This window comes from Pseudonaja textilis, chromosome 2 (genome assembly GCF_049901715.1).
Source record: "Pseudonaja textilis isolate UNSWEBS1 chromosome 2, rPseTex1.2, whole genome shotgun sequence".
Classification (NCBI taxonomy): Eukaryota; Metazoa; Chordata; class Lepidosauria; order Squamata; family Elapidae; genus Pseudonaja; species Pseudonaja textilis.
The window spans coordinates 186,094,636-186,116,859 of record NC_141991.1 but is presented as its reverse complement, the minus strand read 5'-3'; the positions used below and the strand labels follow the sequence as shown (position 1 = coordinate 186,116,859).

The 22,224-nt window shown below is 38.6% G+C and overlaps 1 protein-coding gene across 2 annotated transcripts; it reads left to right on the top strand.

The window, feature by feature from the left end:
* Positions 1 to 1,082: 1,082 nt before the first annotated feature.
* Positions 1,083 to 21,994, top strand: TYRP1 (tyrosinase related protein 1). Of its 2 annotated transcripts, none has more exons than XM_026718405.2 (8): positions 1,083 to 1,261; positions 1,948 to 2,401; positions 6,679 to 7,001; positions 8,197 to 8,401; positions 10,557 to 10,724; positions 14,066 to 14,245; positions 16,519 to 16,665; positions 17,279 to 21,994. In XM_026718405.2, exons 2-8 carry the CDS (start codon positions 2,008 to 2,010, stop codon positions 17,476 to 17,478), a joined length of 1,617 nt encoding a protein of 538 aa, XP_026574190.2. In that variant the 5' UTR covers positions 1,083 to 1,261; positions 1,948 to 2,007; the 3' UTR covers positions 17,479 to 21,994. The 2 variants fall into 2 exon arrangements, with proteins under 2 accessions (XP_026574190.2, XP_087782755.1); XM_087926629.1 differs by lacking the exon at positions 1,083 to 1,261 and adding an exon at positions 1,319 to 1,409.
* Positions 21,995 to 22,224: the final 230 nt, after the last annotated feature.

Genomic DNA, 22,224 nt, shown 5'->3' with positions numbered 1-22,224 from the left:
AAAGAACAGGCTGAGGATAGAGGGTCATGGGGAAGAAAAAATCTACATACTGAAAATTTTATATTTTCTAACATTAAAATAATGAAAACGGTGGAAGAACAGTTTCAGCACTATTTTTTTAACAGATAATAAGCATCGGGTAACCGATAATAAGCATGGGGAAAGTTCCTTGATTGTGTGATGTACACAATGCACACATACGGAGGTTCGCATCCATTTGAATTGGCCTCTAGGTTGCCTTCTGCCCCAGGACAACTCATTGCCAAGCTCAACACACACCTGAAACGCAATCCAAGGTCCCTCATTTTCTCTAATTGTAAACTTACCTAGGAACAACTTTGGTGGTAGTGGTTAAGGCACCAAGCCAGAAGCTGGGAGACAGTGAGTTTTAGTCTCACCACAGACACAAAGACAATGAACAAGGTGATCTTGTCTTGTCACTGTCAGACTAGGAAGAAAGCATTCTCAAACCACTGCTACAAATCTTGCCAGGATAAAGAGGAAAGACGTAGACTTATCACCAAAGATAACCTTTAATAGAATGAAACACAGCTCTCTTTTGAAAATGGAGGAAGAAAAAAGCTGGAAGAGTACCCTGCTTGTTTTCCATTTATGAATTAATAGTTTCCCCCACTTTTTACATGCTCCTTAACAATTTAATCTCAACTTTGCAAAGCTTTCAAAGGCTTTGTGTAGTTTAGGCTCAAAGCTGTTCACCTGTGCTCTAAAGAATGCACGTGTTCGCTAAGAATCAAAACCATCTTGATGGCACATAATCAATCAATTTAGCAGGAAAGGGTGAATTCTATTTATTTAGGCCTTTCAGCGAGGGGTCCACTTATCAGGTGCTTTAAGGAGACCCTCATGCCATAACAAAACACACACAGAGAGAGACAAGGGCTTTGTTGCACTTGGCATAAAAACTACTAAGCATCTACAGTGTGGATTTCTGTGTTTTCACTGCAATTACTTGTCTTTGACATTTCCTAAAACCAGTAAAAATCACAAGATCAGCATGAAAAGCGTCATGTGCCGCTCAGCTATTTATTCAAAGAAACCCATTGAGGTAGAAAAGGATTAGAAGCAGAGAGAAAGAGAAAGGGTTGTGCCAGACCAAATAGTTGGCAAGACCAAGATTAGAAAGTAGATTATCCCAAGCAAATTAGCACTGCTGGGTTTGGGAGTTGAGAAACAGGGGGAAAATGGGGGAATGAAAGGAAAATTCTACCGAGAAGGGCTCAAGACGTCTGTAAATAAAAAGGTAAAAGGCCAAGATCTTGGGAAATATACATTTTGGAGAGAAATTAGAGGGATGAAGTGCACAATATATGTAATTTATACTTGGATCTGAGGAATTAAGGTTAATCTTGGGGCTATGTTTATCAGAGCAGGAGTGTGAAAACTATTAGGTATTGTAAACTATTCTTGTGATAATTAATACATGGAAAGGTTTCTTGCTTGATATACTTGGAAATATAATTGGAGGATTGGACACAATGCAATTGTGATGTTTGTGAAGAGGGAGAAGGAAAAGATAGGAGGACAGAAATATGGGGGTTGAAATAGATTGATTATAGGAATATAGGAATGGCTGTATGGATCTGCAGCTTCTGCTTTCTCTGGGAATGATGAAAACAATGTTTAAACTTAAAGGATGTCATGGTTCCTTTAGGTTTGCAACAAGTGTATATTCATCTTTTTCTTCAAACCCCATCCTGGGGCTTACAGTACATTGAGGCAAGAATTATTTTAAATGATCTAAAGTAGTAACACTTTTAAGTACCGTTGTTTTGAATGTTGATATTGATATTGATAACCATGCATTCAATCCTCCAAAAAATGGAAGTGAGGTTTTGTTTTTTTCCTTTTCATTTCCTTTTCATGGCAAAATAGGAGTTTATAGTATTAAACAGAGGATTTTTATGCCGTTTGTCCCTTTTATTTCAGAGCCTGTTTTCCTACAAAGAAATTAAGAGAATTTCCTCAAATACCTAGAGACGCAACCTTATGGCTTTGCTTTGGTGGGATCTCAAAGTTATTATGAATCTTTCAATACTGCTACTCCTCCTGTTGGAAGCAACTAATGCTCAGTTTCCACGACAATGCGCTACAGTGGATGTGCTGATCCAAGGTGAATGTTGCCCAGACCTGACTCCCGGAGTGGTTCCTGGTTTGGATCGCTGCGGCTCATCTTCTGGAAGAGGCCAGTGCATACAAGTGACAGCAGATTCCCGACCCCATGGACCTCAATATATGCACGATGGTCGAGATGACCGTGAGCAGTGGCCTCTTCGTTTCTTTAATCGAACTTGTCGGTGCAACCGCAATTTTTATGGTTACAACTGTGGCTCGTGTCAACCTGGCTGGACTGGCCCCACCTGCGACCAGAAGATTAATATAGGTAAGCACACTAGCAAGAAAGAGAACACGATCCTGGCGCTTCTTTTTTAGCCCTTCCAGTAATGATACTAATGTTTGAAGAAAGATTTCATGAGGTGCCTTGCCTGGTCATCTCAAATAACAAATGGGTTGGCATCTGTCTTCACATCTCTTGGTCACCAAAGCCTAAGTCTCTAAATTTAAAAGAAAAGCAGACTTTTTTCAAAAAAAGAAAGAAAACAAATAAACGATAAGTAAGTAATTGGGAAATGCATGCATGTTATTGACTGGATTTGCAATCTTGTGCAAATTTATTTCACACTGATGTAGTAGAACTTCCAGCTTCATGCTTCTTCTCCATGAAAAAAAAAAATTGCCATAGGGGATGATGATCAGACAACAAGAAGACCTGAGGGAGGAGGAATATAAAAGTCACAAAATATGTATTTTGTTTGAAAGCTTGTTGGTAGTAAAAGTCAGGAGAAGATATAAACAGCAGCCCTAAAGAATGCCTTTCTGTTTAGGCTGTTAAGAATTATTAAGAATTATTCTAAGTGAGATTTTCCATGTTGTTTGATTCGAAGAAACAGCTGTTCATTTGTCTTTCTAGTGCTACATGGAATTTGAATAATTCCCAAGACCAAGCATTCAGAAAAATGAAAGTATGTGAGCGCATAACAATATTTAGTAAGAAGAAAATAATTATTGCATGAATCGGAGACGATCTCAAAAAACAGTAAAAAATGTTTTTGTTTTCCACAGCATTTTTTACACTTCTCATTGAACAATAAAAAATGACCCCTCTCAAACCCAGTTTATGATTTAATCCAATAAATAAATGCTTTGTGTTGAATAAAAACAAACCGAGGAAGAAGTGAAAATTCAGATTTTTTTTAAAAAAAGAACGGTTCTTAGAACTTTCTGAAGTTACATTGGGGTATGTTGAGAAATGCAGCAGATTATCTGGATTTCTTTTGGTCAACATTCAGGCTTGGTTATAGGTTAGAATCCACTTTCATTCATCCTGGTGGATGACCTTTATCGGGAGCTGATAAGAGAAGTGCATCCCTCTTGGTCCTTTTGGACCTCTCAGCAGGTCAAGGTTGTTGACCATGGTATTTTTCTATAGCATCTATGAGAGTTGTGGGTTGCAGGCACTGCTTTACTGTGATTCCACTCCTTTCTTAGTGGATAGTACCAATTGGTTGTGGGGAAGAAAAGTCATCCAAGCAATGATGGTTTGTTAGTCTCTATGATGGAATGTACACTTACAGCAGCAGTACAGGAAGGATTTTGCCAGCTCCGAGTTTACCCAAAAGAAGTCTGGATCAAGTCATGAGCTAGATGGGGAAGGAAAGAAGAGATTCAGGGTAACCACAACCTAAAATCTCTCAGTATATATAGGTAGTCGTCAAATTATGGCCCCAGTTGAGTCCAAAATTTATGTTACTCGGTGATACATTTGTTAAATGAGTTTTGCCCAATTTTATAACTTTTCTTGCCGCGGTGAATCATTGCACATGTTAAGTTAGTAACAAGGTTGTTAAATGAATTGGGATTCCCCATTGACTTTGGTTGTCAGAAGGTCACAAAAGCTGTTCACATTACTCCAGGATACTTCAACCATCAAAAAATAGGAGCTGGTTGCCAAGCATCTGAATTTTGATCATGTGACCATGGGGATGCTACAATGGTCATAAATTTGAAAAATGATCATAAGTCACTTTTTCAGTGCTGTTGTAACTTTGAACAGTAACTAAATCAACTCTTGTTTGTCAAGGACTACCTGTATTTAGGTTTAAGCATATAAAGGGTTGAATTCAGTTGGATCTCACTGTCTCATCTCTTGGCTTGAACCTGACATCAATGTGTTAGACATCTAATAGACAGACTCTTGCCAAACTAAAGCTATAAATTTCTAATCTATTTAATATATCTTGAGAGGTACTAGGGTGTGGTTGCACTGAACAATTTCCCTCCTCTCCTATCCAACTTGTGACAGTGTAGTTTCTTTATCTGGGACTCTTTCTAGGAAAGAGCTGCCAAAATCCTCCCCCCCCTCCCCTGCTGTTGCAATACCCAATCCATTACACTCTTATAACTGTTCTTTACATGAAGATGAAGATACATGAAGATGTTTGGAGAAGTCATTCACCAGTTTGGGTTGAAGAATCATCAGTATGCCAGCTATACATTTCTATTTCCAACCTATCCAGGAATGCGATGGAATTGATTTCAGACCAATAGAAATGGGATGGGTAGAAACTGAGTTTGAATCCCTGCAAAACAAGGTTATTGTTTGTCCAGAAGACATTTGACCCTTTTCTTGCCCAAGTAATAATAAAATTGGGGAGATAGTGTTATTAAAATAAAAAATCCACAACTAGGGATCCTCCTAGACTCACAGCTAATGCTAGACAGATAGGTTGTAGCTTGAGAAGGCTTTGTCTTCAGCCCTTCCTGAATGAGATCCTGACAATAAACACTAACACTTTTATCATGTTTAAAATTGTTGACTGAAATGTGTGTTCCCTGGGATTGGGAAGTTGCAGCTGGTGCAGAGTTTGGGAATCTCTTGCGGGCAAGAAACAGTTATCCATGTCATAAAACAGTGGTTTTTTGGTGTGCCACAGTAGTTTCCAATAAGCTTCTGAGTACAATTTGAGTTGATTTTGTTTATTGCGTGGCATCTGGGTAAGCTATTACCTCCTGCTATGTGGATTTGTTATTCCAAACTGTGTTTAGATATCTTTTCCATGTGAGATCAGGGGAGGGAAATAAGGGCGTGATTTTTTTTTTTTACTTTATGAGTTATCCCTATGAAATAGTTTCCTATCAGAATTTCAGATGAAGTCTTTCCATGATGGAATTCACAAGCGTAGTCACAACTGATCTCTTTCACAGAAATTGGTATGAAATTACCCAGATGTTATTAAGTAAAATTTTAATAAATTTAAATGTGCCCATTGAACATGGACACCAAAGTCAGGTTGTGATTTTATAGAGACAACAACTGTGATGGAGATATATTAACTTCATGAAAGATCCTTGTGGACTTAGTGATATGCAAATACTTCAAAGAAATACATAAAGCAGCTACATCTTACCAATTCATAATAAAAAGATGTTTCCAAATTGCAATGTGCCTGTAAGATTTGCAATGGTGAAAATATATTATTGTTGTTTTATCCTTGTTTGTTTGCTTGTTTAAGTGAAGGTAAAATATCAATTACTATAACTTTCCCTTATTGAAATCTTCATCATGTGTTCTTCATCATGTGTTCTTTGTAATGCAGCTCTAAATCTTTTGTGCATTCTCTACTCCTGAAAAAGTCTGAATTTATCATGTACTTATTCCATCCAGTTACTCTTTGGTGATATAGGTGGCCAATAAATCTTATAAATAAATTCATCAAGGGGCATTTTACCTACATCCATATTTATTCACACTCAAGGGACTTATTAATTGATAAGCCAATTCATGGTATGAAGTGAAATGTGGAATTTAGAACCCTCTTATAGTTGATGAGCTTCATCAAATACATTTTTTGAAATTCATGAGATATGTTAATCTATGTATCTGCAGAATAGCCTGTATATCTCTTTTTGCTTCATAAATGGTATACTGAATGGAAAGCAACTGTATTACATAAAATGACTTACATAAACAAGATATTTACTTTGTCTGCAGTGGGGTGTGAGGCGGTGATGTATTAATTTAAAACTCTTTATTATACCATGGAAAGTCTAAAAGGTTTCATCAAAAGGCTTATTCCAATTCCCAGCTCCCAAAATAGTCACATCATTTATAGAGGTAAAAAGGTAAAGGTGTCCCTGCAGATTTTATTCCACTAGTCGTTGCCAACTATTAGGGATATTCATCTCCCTTTCAAGGCCATTGAGCCAATGCTTTCAAAGACATTTCCATGGTCATGTGGACAGGACAACATCAGAGAGCACTATTACCTTCCTACCAAAGTGGTACTTATTTATCTACTTGCATTTGCATGCTTTCAAGCTATAGAAGCCAACCTTAAAATCTCTGGCTTTATAAACAAAATTGAATTAAGTTATATAATACAATAGCCTATACTTCTGTGTGGTCCCCATTCTGGTTTTATATTTTATTTCAAAATACTTAAGTATTTTTATCCATCTTCTCTAGGTACAACATCTTGTTGAAACATGATTTGATTTGAGATCCTTTTTAACCAGGTTATTGATAAGCATGTATTTTTCAGTCTTTAATTCTATTTCTTTAATTCTATTTCTATTTAATTCTATTTCTTTGATCTCCAGTTAGACGAAATCTTCTGGATTTTTCTAGTGAAGAAAGGACAGAGTTTCTAAGAGTCTTACAGCAAGCCAAAAGTACAACACACCCTGACTTTATGATTGCAACCAGGAGACGTGAGGAGATCTTGGGTCCTGATGGCAATACTCCGCAATTTGAAAATGTGTCCATTTATAACTATTTTGTGTGGACTCATTATTACTCTGTCAGAAAAACTTATCTTGGGCCTGGACAGCGAAGTTTTGATGGAGTAGATTTCTCCCATGAAGGACCAGCATTTCTCACTTGGCACAGATATCACCTGCTACAACTGGAGAGAGATATTCAGGTAAAGTATTTTTATTTATATCGCTTAGTCTCCGATCAAAGAACAGGCAAGCTCTGCCTCATTTTCAGTTAGGAATCATGATATTCCTTGCCTAAAAGAAGCTACTGGGAAAGCTGTAGATGAGGGGTGTCCAAACTTGGCAACTTTTATGACTTGAATACTTCAACTCCCAGAATTCGTGGCTGGCTAAGAAATTCTGGGAGTTAAAGTCCACAAGTCTTAAAATTGCCAAAAATGGACACCCCTGCTGTAGATAATTAATGTTGGATGGTGATGTGGCTTCCAGCAGCTGAGTCAGAGGAGGAGGACGAGGCATAGGAGTAAGAGTCAGCATCAGGGCAACCTGGGAACTCCAAGGGGGAAGAGGGAATGGAGCTGGCACAGAGAGAGAGAGAGAGAGAGAGAGAGAGGTGGAGCCTGGGCCATCCGTCAGCCCTCAGATGGAGAATCAACAGCCCCCAGGTATGGAGGTGGTTGATGAAGAAGAGGAGGAACAGCTGGGTCCAGTGCCTGACATGCAGCTGTGAGGAAGGCAGAGGAGAGCAGTGGAAAGCTGTGGGCCAATCCTGGGGAAGGAAGAGCCACTGTTGCTAGCAAGGCCCCACCCTAGCTCTGGGGATAAAAGACAGGGGGCGGAGATGAATAGGTGTGGCAGACAACTATTCATCTTCTGGCCCAACGGACTAGTTAGCCTTCGAGAGAAACTTTTTGCCGGGGCTGCCAGCAATCCTAATAAAGGAATCTTTTGAGTTCACATCAGAGAATTTGTCCTGTTCGGGGTCAGAACAGATTACCTAGGCAACCTGCTGTTTGACAATTATTTAAATAGAAAATCATTCAAAATTCCCATAACCACACACACACATACACACATACATACATATAAAAAAAAAGTCAGATTAGTTGTAGTTCAAAACATTTGAATATCACCAGGGACCTATCCAGGCTGCAGATATCCTGAGTATACAAAAGCACTCCTTGTGGATGTAAATAAGGATCTGATTTTCTTCAACCAAAAGCCTCTTATTAGAATGAGAAGTATCGTATTCAGATTCATATGTTCAGAGTTCAAACCTGATTATAGTGGCCTTCTAGAAAAGAAGGTGCCAAGAATGACTTGTGTTTCCTTGTGAATTGTGTGGTTCTGTCTGCAACACAGCATGGCTCATCATGAATCCCATATTCTACCCACCAGAATATGCTACAGGATCCTTCTTTTGCCCTCCCTTACTGGAACTTTGCCACAGGCAGAAACAGTTGTGACATCTGTACAGATGATCTCATGGGATCCCGAAGCAGCTTTGACGACTCTCTTCTCAGCCCCAACTCAATCTTCTCACAGTGGCGCATCTTATGTGAGGCTGTTGAAGACTACGACACATTGGGAACCATTTGCAACAGTAAGCCTAGATTTGTAGTGCTATTTAGCTGTTATCACAGTTTCCTTAAGAGTAATAAAGAAATGTAAGAGTTCTTTTTGGTTCATATATGGAACCTAGCAGGCTTAATTTCATCTTTACCTCAAATTGTACACCCATTGTTCTGACCCAAACCTTTTTCCAATAAGGCAAGCAATAACCAAAGGGAACAGAAACCTTTTAATGGTTCTTACAAATCTCTGGTTAAGAGGCTGCTGCAAACTTATTACTTGGATAAGCACAAACCTTGCCAAAACTGTACGAGACTGCCAAGAATCACAGATACGAACTATTTCACAACACAAGAGTCTTCAAATACCAACTTAAAATACTGTGATGTCCATGAGACTGAGTTTCAAAACATCTTTGCTTCCTGCAAAGAATGTTTGCTTCACAGCTGGCTTTTATCTTCTTGAAGGAGGGGCCATTACCTTGCAGCCTTACTCTCAAGTCGCCCGTGTTGTTGCAGCTCCTCTTTCCTGCGAGCAATCCTGTGCACATGCGCACTTGGCACAGGCTCCTCAGGAACCTCCTCATCGCTGCTGCCAGCCCCCACAATCTCTAAAGGCAGCAGTCCACTCCCTAATGGTCCTGGCCCCTCATCTGAGTCCTCACTCTCCTCAGCCGTCCACACCTGCTGCCAACTAACCACAACACCAATACACACAAAACATTACATGTTTCATTCAGAGGACATGAACACTTTTTATCATTAATCAAGTTCACTCTCATGTGAAACACTTCCAATTTTGAATAGTGAGGAAAATTCTGCTTTCTTTCAAATTTATGTCTAGTCTAATGAAGGGAAGAGCTAGGAGTGACATGATAGCAGTGTTCCAATATTTGAGGGGCTGTTACAGGGAAGAGGGGCTCACTTTATTCTCCAAAGCACCCGAGGACAGGACAAGAAATAACAGGTGGAAACATATCAAGGAGAGGTCCAATCTAGAACTAAGGAGAAAGACTTATTCCAGAATGTCTAGCTTTTTTCTGGGATACGTCGGTTTGAGACCCACGCTTTGAGGCCCCAATTTCAAAAACATGGACAGAGTTCAAAAGAGAAAACTGGGTAAGTCCAGAAAAAAAGCCAATAGTTTTATTCACTTTAAAAATGTCTTAGTTCTTCCCTATGTTAATTTTCCCCCTACTATTTCATTAAAAGTTAAAATTTTGCAACAACATTTTACAGAGGCTGTACGTGCTATGTCCAATAGGTTGAGGAAATAAATGGGACTCAAGCACATTGTTTCTCAACCATGCCAACTTTAAAATGGGTGGACTTTAACTCCCAGAATTCAGTTGAAATCCATCTTGCTTAAAACTGCCAAGGCTGAGAAACATTGCCCTAGTGTCTCATTGTTACATCTATAATCTAAGGCCATTGATTGAATTAATGGCAGAGGCAAAACTTAAACAAGAATTCATAATCTTTCTGTCTCAATGTCTTAAAAGTAGGCCTTACTGTATTTTTATATATCACAATGATTTCTATTACCTTTTATAAACCTAAATGATATTGCTATCAACCTCCTTCTACTATAAAAGCCCCAAAGTAGCAAAGAAAGGGAAGAAATCTATTCAGACTAATGTTTTATGTTTTAGTGATCCTGTGTTACCCTCTTCAAATTTACGTAAAATCTAGTATATGTTTTCTATATCAACAGCTGCACATTTGGAATTCTCGAGTTTCATCCACAGTTCAAAATATCTACACCAAAAATGTACATATAGGGAAACAATGTAAATGCAAATTAATACCATTTTTTTTAAAAAATCCAGCCTGCTTTGGGAGAAACCAATGCATAAATAGAGTGGAATAAAGTTACATTTAGAGGGGGGCGGGGAACATAACAATTGAGCACAACCAAGTGGACAGAGCATGCATAAATCTCCTATATACGTTCTGTATTTACCATACGATAAGTGGCCTTTGGGGAAATAAAAGATATTCAGCAGGTTATGTATGCAACATTGACTGTGAGTGGTTCTTAACCAAAAATGAAGAGCGTGGGATGCTTTTTCTTTAAGATGCCTTCCCTGCACTATTTCTTAGATTATGAGGTTAACCTGATAATCCATTTAATTGTATTCCCCCACCCTCATACCCCTGTTTTTGTTTTGTTTTTCCAAATGTCAGGCACAGAAGGTGGTCCAATTAGACGCAATCCAGCTGGAAATGTCGCCCGTCCTCTGGTGCAGCGCCTTCCGAAAGCTGAGGATGTTGCTCTTTGCTTAGAAGTTGGATTATTTGACACGCCTCCATTCTACTCCAATTCAGCCGACAGTTTCCGTAACACTGTTGAAGGCAAGTCACTTCAAAGCAAACAAACTCTTTAAGCCAAAGGTGAAATGCACCACACTCCTAACGTTGAAGTGGGTAAAAAAGCAAGCAAACAAACAAACGGTTCAAATCCTTTTGTGGGAGGGAAAGGAAATTTAAGTAATCATCCCCAAGATTCATCATCTGGTTTTTCAAATCTGGAAACAAATAGGATGTGAGGGAATTCCTTTATTGAATTCAGGAGGTTTTCTCAAAATCAGTGGCCCTACCAGTGATGGGTGAAATTAAAGCAAATGTTGGCTTTATTCAACATCAGCAAGTAATATTATTCGAGGCTAAGATACTTTGCCTCAGGAAATGATTTTTTTTTTAAATTAAGAAACACTTCAAAGCATAGCATATTCTTGACCTTGTTAAAAGCAGTGACATACTCAAATGTCCATCTCTCGCCATATTATATTATATTGTATGGAGGCCATACATGTTACACAGCACATAGGCAGATGAATATAGGCCACAGCAAACATCTTACCCATCATCAGATCATGATTTATCAAGCCTCAGGGTAGCCCAACCCTAAGAGGTCTGGAGCCAAATGGGAACTTCCAAGTTTCTGGTGCGTCCAGAAGACCATTTAGCGATGTCTCTGGATAATGAAAGGCTAAAATTGGGGGACAGGGAGTGTCTCTTGGAGTTAAAGGTGCGAATGGGATTGGATATGGAGACCTTTGAGATGCAAGCTTCTAAAATTCCCATCCTTTAAGTTATACACACACCATTTCAGGAAGTAGACCCAGAACAGTCCTCGGGGTTACGTTGAAGTGAGAATAGAAACATGAAGCTTCAGGGAAATAAGGTACTAGTCTTGCCATCCTTCAAACCCTGTTAAAACTTGAAAACTACTTTGAAATGCTGCTGGTGAAGTTCAGGTATTTTGCCATCAGGTTTTGGTAATATAATCTTAGTTTTATAGGAGACCTCATTTTTATTGTGCAAAGTGGACTTTATTAATGTACAGAGAGCATTCTAAATAAAATCAACATGACCTAATTCGTTAAATTAAGCAATTCTACCAATCAACTTTTATTTAGTTAAATATGTTGACTGAATACAGTTAAATATGTTATGTCCCCCAACTGGACAAATCATTTACACAGGTCCAGTCTAGGTTGTATAGCTATCATTATGTTAAGATATGGAACCAAGTCAGAAAGCAATCACCAGCAGCAAACAATTCAGAAATTCATCCGAAGAGAAATACAGGTAGACCTCATTTACTGACTTCTCATTGAACAATACTGGCTTTTTGTCTCAGAGGAGAATTATGGTTAGTCTATCTAAGCCATCATAACAGGCGTATCCACAGGTGTTTTTACCTGTATCACATTTAGAGAAGTCCCATCCAATACAATATTACAGTTCAGTACTTGACATGATCAAACAGCTCAATATATTTCACCTACAAGGCTGATCAGTAAAACATATAATCCTATTTCAGTTGATGAGAATGTCATCTCAGTCTCAACTCTACAAAAAGGATCGTCTGGGAAATATCTGGAAAATAATTGGTTATATCACCTTTCCTTGTGCTATTGCTTATGTAGAATAATATATTTTGATACAACTACGTTGGCTTCTGCAGTTGAAGTCATCAACACCTCATATGAAAGTGTGAACTCCCAATTTTAATTAACTATGCAGGTTCTGGCATCTTGAACAACATGGATATTTTATGCAAGCAAAATTAAAAGGGTATTGTTGTTTTGCTGAGACATGGTACCATCTTAACATCAATAGCAAATGGAGAAGAGGTGGAAGAGAAAAGGGCTGAGAAAAATTAATGTGAAATTATTTACGTGGACTTAAATTTGGTCACAGTCACTTCAGTTTTATCGAGTTTCAATACTACACTTAGGGAGCATTGTACGGTTAAGGTTATTTATTAATTATATATATATGTATGTGTGTGTGTGTATGTATATCTATATGTATATAATGTCTGTGGAGGTTCTCAGTTATCCAGGTCATGGTTGTCCCAAAGGTGCTTTTTCAAGATGTAACAGGACTTTCTGTGTGTTTTTTTCTTTGAAGAGGTTTCACTTTTCATCCAAGAAGCGTCTTCAGTTTCTTGGATGAGAAGCAAAACGTCTTCAAGGAAAAAAACAACAGAAAGTCCAATTGCCTCTTGAAAAAACACCTTTGGGACATGTTTGTATGTATGTATGTATGTGAGTTCTCTCTCCTTCCCTCCCTCCCTCTCTCTTTCTCTCTCCCTCTCTTTGATAGAAAGCTTTAAAAAAAAAACAGCACCAGATACATATTTAAAGACAGAGTTCCAAGAATGAAAAGTACCACAGAACCTAGTCAGAGCTGATTCAACAAGTGTGTTTAAAAAAGCATAATAATATTACAAGAATGAATTTGCAAGGAATTAATATACAGGATGCTAAATACGTTATACTAAATATTTAATTTTATTCACTCTTAATTATAGCCACCTAACTTCATCTTAACATTGGGCTAAATAACAATCAAGATTCATACATGCCATGAATCTAGAGTGCTAGTTGGGATTTTCAGAAGCCCAAAGCCACTTCTAAAGATAGCTAAAGAACTAAAAAAACACCTTGTCCCCTAGAGAGCAGAAGAGCACCCATATTTATTAAATTGCACACAGATTTCAGCTATATTATTGCCAAGTTGATACTATTACTATTACAGATTAACAAAGTTGGAAGGGACCTTATAGGTCATCTAATCCAACCCCCACCCCCTCACCCCCCGCCCAAGCAGGAGACCCTACACCATTTCTGACAAATGGCAGTCCAATCTCTTCTTGAAAGCCTCCAGTGATGAAGCTCCCACAATTTCCAAAGGCAAGCTATTCCATCGATTGATTGTTCTTAGTGTCAGAAAATTTCTCCTTGTGTCTAGATTGAATCTCTCCTTGATCAGTTTTCATCCATTATTCCTTGTCTGGCCTACATACAAAGTAATTGTTTTATTCAAGGCTGCAAAACACATTCTCCCTCCCTCCCTACTTTCCAATGAGGTAAAGCACAATCCATGTGCTTTACCTCATTTTGTGCAACCGTCGTCTGAGCCAGGCCTATTGTAATATATTGCTAAGAATCACTGATCTTACACTTATCTGTCCTTGTGAAACAGGAAGCTATTGTCTGGGCTGTGGGATGATCCGTTTTTTTCATAAAACTGCCCTAGTTTTTTAGCAATGCAATTTGGGTGGAGAAGATCAAGACAGTTTTCTGATGTTCTGCTAGGTAGGATTGAGTTTAGCTAGGACGGGCAAAAGACTTCCGGAATTGCTTCTCAATTGTTCCCCTCTTCTTTATTCTTATGTCTAGGCTACAGCAATCCTTCAGGAAAATATGATCCAGCGGTGCGAAGCCTTCACAATCTGGCTCATCTGTTTTTGAATGGAACTGGTGGCCAAACTCATTTATCCCCAAATGATCCCATTTTTGTCCTCCTCCACACGTTTACAGATGCTGTTTTTGATGAATGGCTGAGAAGGCATAACCCTGGTGAGAAGTCTGTATTTATCTTATTCCTCTGTATAGAATCCAAGGTACAATCCATACCCAAGGCAAGGCTTGAGATAAATTATCCAGGCAACCATCTCTCTGTCTCTGTAAAGAAGATTGCTAAATCCCACAGCAGCAAACCGCAACTGCATCCTTTATCTCTCCTTACTAGAAGCAGAATAAAATCTAGCCCCACAAAAGGAATTACTGTATATATTGCTGATAAAAGGATAAATCACACCACAAGATCATAAGCTCTTCTGGTATTTCCTTGCATCAGCAGATCCAAGAAGCAGCAATGCTAACGTTTTTATTTTTATTTTACGTCTCCTAACTTCCAGCGAATGTGTAGCTCTCTGTATTTCCACCTCCCAAAAGAAAAGCAAAACAATACACACTCTGTTGTAGGGTATACATTTGAAGGTAATCTTAAAAAAAAATCTTAGAGCAATGCTCTCTGTGTGTTTTTAATAGCAAGTCAAATGGTATTTCTTAAGATTCATATGATTGTATGTTCCTGCAGGAGAATTCCTTAAGTTCATGCCATGTTTTGCTGAGCAATGACAGCTGAAAGGAACTGGCATTGTAGAAGTTAGTTGGTTTTTTGTCAGTCTTGTCTTACAGAATAAAAAAAATGATGATAAAAAGAAACTTTTAGGGACAGTACCTTGAGAGCAACAGCTTTCAGATGCACTGAAAGATGGAAATGCATGGTGAGTCTCACAAGCTTATGTCAGGAGACAATTAATACAGGATAAAGTAGTTGACAAAGTATCGGCCCAGTTTAATTCATTGTACCCATAATCAATGTCCACACATGAATGTCCAGAATGAATAAATGTTCAGCTTCCATGAGGCAAAAGTGATACTTTGTGAATAACACAAATATTCATGAGTTGGAGAAATTCCTTATAACAAGGATAATAACCTAGATTTCAACTTCCATCAGTCTCAATCTACATGATCATCGTCAAAGGGTTGTGGAATTGTTATTCAAAGTATCTGGAGTGTATCCTTATTTTTGAATGTGTTCTAGAATACTTTTCAATATGAAAGTTCTATGGAAGATTCACAACTAGACTCCAACATATACGTTAAAATTTATAGTTGCATTGGCAATAGGAATAGCACTTAGACTTATATCCGTGATATAGCACATGTGCCACATGCAAACTTACCTCACTGTGCATGCATGCGCCTCCCAGCTGATTTTTGGCCTCCCAGAGGCTCAAGGGAAGCTTCTGCAGACATTGGAGGCCGAAAAACAGGCCCGTTTCATCACTTCCTGTATTTCCGGAAATACTGGAAATGATTAAATGGGTCCATTTTTTTGGCCTCCAAAGGCTGCAGAGGCTTCCCTTGAGCCTCTGGGAGGCCGAAAAAGGCCTCAAATAAGCCAAAAATCAGCTGGGAGGCACAGTGCAGGTAAGGGGGCAGAGGATCATGCACATATGTGCAGGAGGTGTGGAGGACCACACACGTTGCCTTCTGGGTGCTGGCATGCACAGGAGCCCAAAAAGGTTAGCCACCACTGTCTTATATACTGCTTCACAGAGCTTTACAGCCCTTTCTAAGTGGTTTACAGAGTCAGCATATTTCCCCCAATAATCTGGGTCCTCATTTTACCCATCTTGGAAGGATGGAAGGCTGAGTCAACCTTGAGCTTGGTAGGATTTGAACTGCCAAATTGCAGGCAGCCCATAGTCAGCAGAAGTGCATTCTAACCACTGCACCACTGTGATTCATTTAAGACACCTTAATGGTTTAGAAATACACACACACACACACAAAACTACAAATCTTTGATTCATTCAGCCTACATTATTATAGAATATTAACTGGTTTTGTTCGTAATCTATTCTAAGCTTTGTAATATCTGGCATTTATAGAAGGATGGTTGTCCTATAAGGTGGTATTAAACATTGATTCAAGACTAAAAGCTTCACTTTATTTGCATGTCAGTCATGACTCTATTATTAAAATAATCCATAGATTGTCAGTCCATTAACTAACCAAATAACATTGGAAGCTGGGTGTTAGGTGAAGATTACATCTGGTCATACAATCAGCCTGCTGTTTATACTGGATTTGGCATTGTTGTCCATCTATCAAGTCTTTCCAAGGATATAGATAGGCAGACGCTGTTGTTTAATCTATCATTTAGTATTGTTTTATGATCAGCCATGAATAATGTCAAATCAGTTTTTCTGAAAAGCCATTTAAGTATTTAACTCCAAGTTTTCAAACTTTAATAGTTACTTCCTTTTCTTTAGATAACTCAACATACCCATTAGAAAATGCCCCAATTGGACACAACAGACAGTACAATATGGTACCATTTTGGCCTCCTGTAACCAATGATGAGATGTTTGTTACAGCACCAGAAAACCTGGGCTACAGTTATGAAGTTCAGTGGCCAGGTAAGTTATGTAAGGTCTTCATCATGTAGCACATTATTTCTTTTTCTCTTAAATCAAAAGAAACTTTATTATTTGTGTATATGTCATGTGCAAAATAACCATTATGGGCTGTACTGATTTTTGCAGCTTCTTTGACTGGTTTGGACCATTAAATACTAATCAGGCTAAGTGTCAAATATGTGGTTTTTAAAATCTAAATATTTTGATTGATCTGTTTAAGAAAAAGGTATTTGATAAATAGTGAATGCTCCTTTTTAGCATCAGAATCAGCTGATCAAAAATATAGACAAATATATGTATTTGTCTATAAGACAAATAAATTAAATATTGCAATGTCTTGATTTGATGAACAGCTTGGTTTATAGTAAGGAAAAACACATTTTCTGAATTGGCTACATGGTATGTTCTTGTAATGTTACCAAAAGCTTTCATTTCATTTCATGAGTTTATATTACAGAGTAAATAGCTAAAGTTTTGAACTGAATTCAGACTCCATAAGATCCTGAAATTATTGGAATTCAGTTAACTTCCACATTGTCTAAAAATAAATTCACAAGTGGGTTAACAGCTCACAGAACTGAACTCTTCTTTGTGTTTTCTCCATTTCTTTCAGCTCCAGCTCTCCATGTGACTGAAATCATAACGATTGCCATAATTGCTGCTTTGATCCTGGTTGCAATTATATTCGCTGCAGCCTCTTGTGTTGTGTATTCCAAGAGACAGGAGGAGCATCAGCCTCTTCTCACCAATCACCATCTGACCTATTCAGACGATTATGACAGCATTCCAACCCCAAGGCAGTCAGATGTGTGAATATAAGTGACTTACCTGCATTTGTTGGCATCTATTGTGTCTCATCCATGCTTGCAGGAAAGCACATGTCAGAGTGAGAAAAATCTTCCTTTATCTAATATTTATCTCCCATCCATATTCTTTCTTAGACTGGTTAAAACATCGCTACTGATTTCACCCACCCATCATTCCTGTTCTATCTACAGTTTGTTCACAATATAAGACTAACAATGAATATTTTACAGAAGTTAAAGTAATTACTAAGTATGTATTAACTGCTTTTAATATGGAAGACGGTGCAAAAATTAAGTTTATGCTAATCTTGTTCTGAGACACACTTTGATGTAGTGGTGAAAGCAGGAAATCATCAGTTTTAATCCCAAATTAGGCCTTTAATTAGCTGGGTGACCTTGGTCCAGTCACACTCTCTTAGCCGTAGGAAGAAAGCAATGGCAAACCACTTCTGAAAACCTTGCCAAGAAAACTTCAAAGACTTGTCCAAGCAGTCTCTGAATTGGACAATTGAACAGAAGGAAAATAAATCTTGTAGTAAGATGTTACAAAACACTCCTAGCACCAAGGAAACAGTTACCCTGTTTTTTTTAGGATTCAGTCACCAGCTAGATTGTCTCTGTACACCTCAATAGCAAGCTAATTCTAGTATCTCAGCCACCTATAGTGATGTGTTTTTCTGTAACTAAGTTTATATTGAGGCATGCCCAAATAAGTCTCTGGACATTGTTTGGAAAAATTCCCTCATCAAGAGATATTAATAATTCCTGAATCCCAAAGATCTACCCATATCAATCGATTCATCCAGGTTGGGCATTTGTCCAATTCCCTGATGATATCAGAAAATATCCTCTCAACCTCCTCAGGCTGAACTAGATCCCTTTGCAAGAGGTTGCCCCACTCATCTTGCTAGATCACACTCAGCTGGCATTCAACCCAACCAAACGCAAATGACTAAATCTGAAAAGGAACTGACAGACATTATTTTAGCAGTCTGCTACAGCAGGGGGTCCCCACCCCCCTCCACCCCCAGGCCATGGTCTGTTCGAAACTGGGTGGCTGATAGGTAAGGGTGCGCATGCAAAATTCCACTTGCGTAAATGGAGCTTCACACATGAGCATTCTACACTCGTGTGAGTGGAGCTTCGCACATGAGCACAAGTGCCCTCTGGTCAAGCATCCTTCACTCACACATGAAACTCCATTTACAGATGCCACTTGCACACACACACACACACACTGAGCTGGGCCACCAAGCTGGAAAGATTGGGGATCACTCTGCTAGAGTTTGTCTTGCCTTTCCTTCCGTAACAGGTCTAAGTAATTCTGAGCAGGATCACTGGATGGTTATCTACAGATGCAATAAGAATGCAGAACTATTCACGCTTTGCTGTTTTTATCATCACGGTGGAGGCCCAAATCTGGGCATTTATTGGTATTCAGTCATAATCAGTCCATGATTCCTTTGCCAAGATTATTCCAGGCATATCCGTAGTAGCTTTATTTTCCAAATTGCCTCAGTAAATGAAAGGCACCCTCTCCCCAAGGATAAGCAATTGTAGAGAGGCACATGAGAGCAATCTTGTCCAATGCCCTAATCCAGGGGTCCCTAAACTTGGCAACTTTAAGACTTGTGGACTTCAACTCCCAGAATTCTGGGATTTAAAGTCCACAAGTCTTAAAGTTGCCAAGCTTGAAGACCTCTGCCCTAATCTTTTCTATACAGGTAGGCCTTGACTTAGACCATTTCATACCATTCGAAATGATGATGTCACTGAAAAAAAGAGTGACCCATGACCACTTCTTCTACTCACAACCACTGCATTGTTCCCGCAGCCAAATCATCAAAATTCAGGCACTTGGCAACTGGCATGTATTTATAACTGTTGCCATTTTCTGGGGTCATATGATCTCCATTTGTGATCTTCCCAAGAGCCTTCTGACAAGCAATGGGGAACCTAAGAAGCCAAATTAGATTAAGGATTGTGTGATTTATTTAGTGACCATGATAATTTGCTTAACAACTCTGACAAATATATTGTAAAATCCTTTAATGATAGTATCACCAAGCACTGGAAGTTCTGATCTTCATTGTGGTGATAAGTTGAAGACAACTTGTATTCCAAAGATGGCCCAGATGTATGACGAAATTGCCTATACAATCACTGGAAAAATCCCCAAATACATTCAGAAAGCCACCAGGGTCCCTCAGATATCTGGCTTCATACTATCCTAACTAGTTACCCATCCTCCCAGACTTAAAGAGCACCAGCAGTCTACAACTTGACAAAAAATGAGTTCACTGCAGCACAAGATGGATAAAAAAATAAAATACCATCCATCCTCAGATCCTCCAAATCTACTCTGATCTAACACACACCTGCTTGTGTGAACTGGGATTAACTTCCACTGGGACAAACCCATAGTTGCAAAGGAGCCAGAAATTCCCAAATCCCTCTGAGTAGCACTCCTAGAGCAAGGAATATGACAAGATGTTTTGCAGGGTTCTTCTTCTTCTTCTTCTTCTTCTTCTTCTTCTTCTTCTTCTTCTTCTTCTTCTTCTTCTTCTTCTTCTTCTTCTTCTTCTTCCTCTTCCTCTTCCTCTTCCTCTTCCTCTTCCTCCTCCTCCTCCTCCTCCTCCTCCTCCTTCTTCTTCTTCTTCTTGTTTATTTAGATAACCTGTGCCTTTTCAGAGGAAAAAAAATCCTTAAATCAAGCACATTCTTAAACTGCAGCATGAACCACTAGGCTGTCTGTTGCTGAGGAAAAAAAAGAAGACACCCATAGCTTTTGCCTGTGTGGTACTTGCTCCTTTGCTTCAATCTCACTTTTCCTTTAGGAACTCAGGGTAGTGTATACTGTATTTCCTCTTCCCTTTTTTCCCTCATAACAACAACTCTTAGAAATAGTTGATCTGAGGGAGAAAGGGAGAGAGAGGCTGGCCCCAAATCCCCTGGGAGTACAACAAGGGTCTCCCCAGGTCTAGGCTAACTTTTTAAACACTTTTTACACCCCTACTTCAAGATCATTTCATTTTTGTTTTGACATCAGTACATCAAAGCTCTTTATTATTAACTCTCCAACATTTGATCTGCCCAGCCAGGAGGAATGTGATTGGGTTGGTAGCACAGAAAATCATGTGCTCATTAAATACTGGTGGGTAGAATTCTCGGCCTTCCTTAGTTATGTTGGCTGAACTGTAGCACTGAATTGTTATGTCAAGTTTATGTAGGGCTGATATAATTTTCCAGTTTCGAGGGGAAGTGGGGTCATCCCCCCTTCCTGGGTATGGATTTAATTGTATTATTGTGATTACATTCCACAACTAGTCTACGTTGAAGTGAATGAGCTCTATTAGGTTCAATTTAGTCAGGATTAGCATAGGTCAGCACTGGGCAGAACAGTAAGAAAATAGTTCTTGGGTTAGAATGGAGCTTAAAGAAGGTAACATTGACACTTTTTTTAAATAAACGCTTTGTGATGCTAAAGTTCATACTTGATCCAAAGGGGTTGAGAAGCTCAATGACATTTATAATTAATATAATTTAAAAATAACCAAAGAAAACAGGGGTTGAATTGTATATGTACTGTCAAAATATTACTTCTTATGATTAAATAAAGGGCCCAGATGGGGAAAATAGATCATAGAAAATATATCAGAAAGTATAAATATATATATGAGAAACAACTCTGACTATGACATTGACCAAGAAGCATTATAGCTGATATTATCTGGGGAATCTCACAAGCAGTAGTATTTTTTAGAAGCATACACTGACTAATTCCTTTAAACACAAGTCACATGCTTTCTCTTTTGCCATTGTGAAGGCAACTGAGTGCAATGAGCAGATAGGATCTACAAAGTTGATTTAGTCCTGGGATTACAAACCCAAGAACCTTGGGTCTTGCTAAACCCAAGAATGAAGGATTGTTTATCAGTTGTTTAAATGTTCTAGGTCTCCATCAAGGAACAGGTTAGTTGGCAATAAAAGTAGGAGCTTTTTTAATAGCTGCAGAAGTTGGCAGATATAGCTAGATACAGCAATATAGTTTTTGGAATGGAATGGGGATATCTGAGGGACAGCTTCTCCCCAATTAAATCTGCCTGTCCCATCAGATCCAACAGAGAGAGCATGGTAGTGGTTCCATTGGCTAGGGAGCTACATTTGGTGGGGTTATAGGCAATGGGCGTATTCTGCTGTGACCCCTATGTTATGGAATATCCTCCCCACCGAAATGAGGGTGGGCTTCATCACTTCTGACTTTCTGAAAATTTCTCAAGACCTGCTTGGGGACCCCAGGGGACTGGTGAATTATTGAAATGGCTCTGTTATTATTAATGTCCCTTCAACCAATTTTCCTCTTTTTAGCTTTGTTTTTATGTTTGCAACAATAATAACAACAACACTAATTGTTTGATGTTTAGTAACTAATGTTTTTTAGCTTTGTTGTACACCGTCCAGAGTCACTTGCTTTGTAAAATGGATGGCTATATAAATTTGACAATAAATAAATTGTACCCATATTCTCATTTTTCAGTTTCAGCTTGTGAGAAAATGGCAACAGCAATGACCTTTGCACACTCGATCTGTTACTCAGTGACATTTTCTCAATACTTCTTAACATGTACATATAACAATATTGGATTATTTGGAGAAGTTAGGATTAAAGCCCCATACTAAATATTTTGGATTATAACTCTCTCCAGATCATGCTAACTGTTGTGGTTAGACAGTAGTTTAATCAAACAGTTGT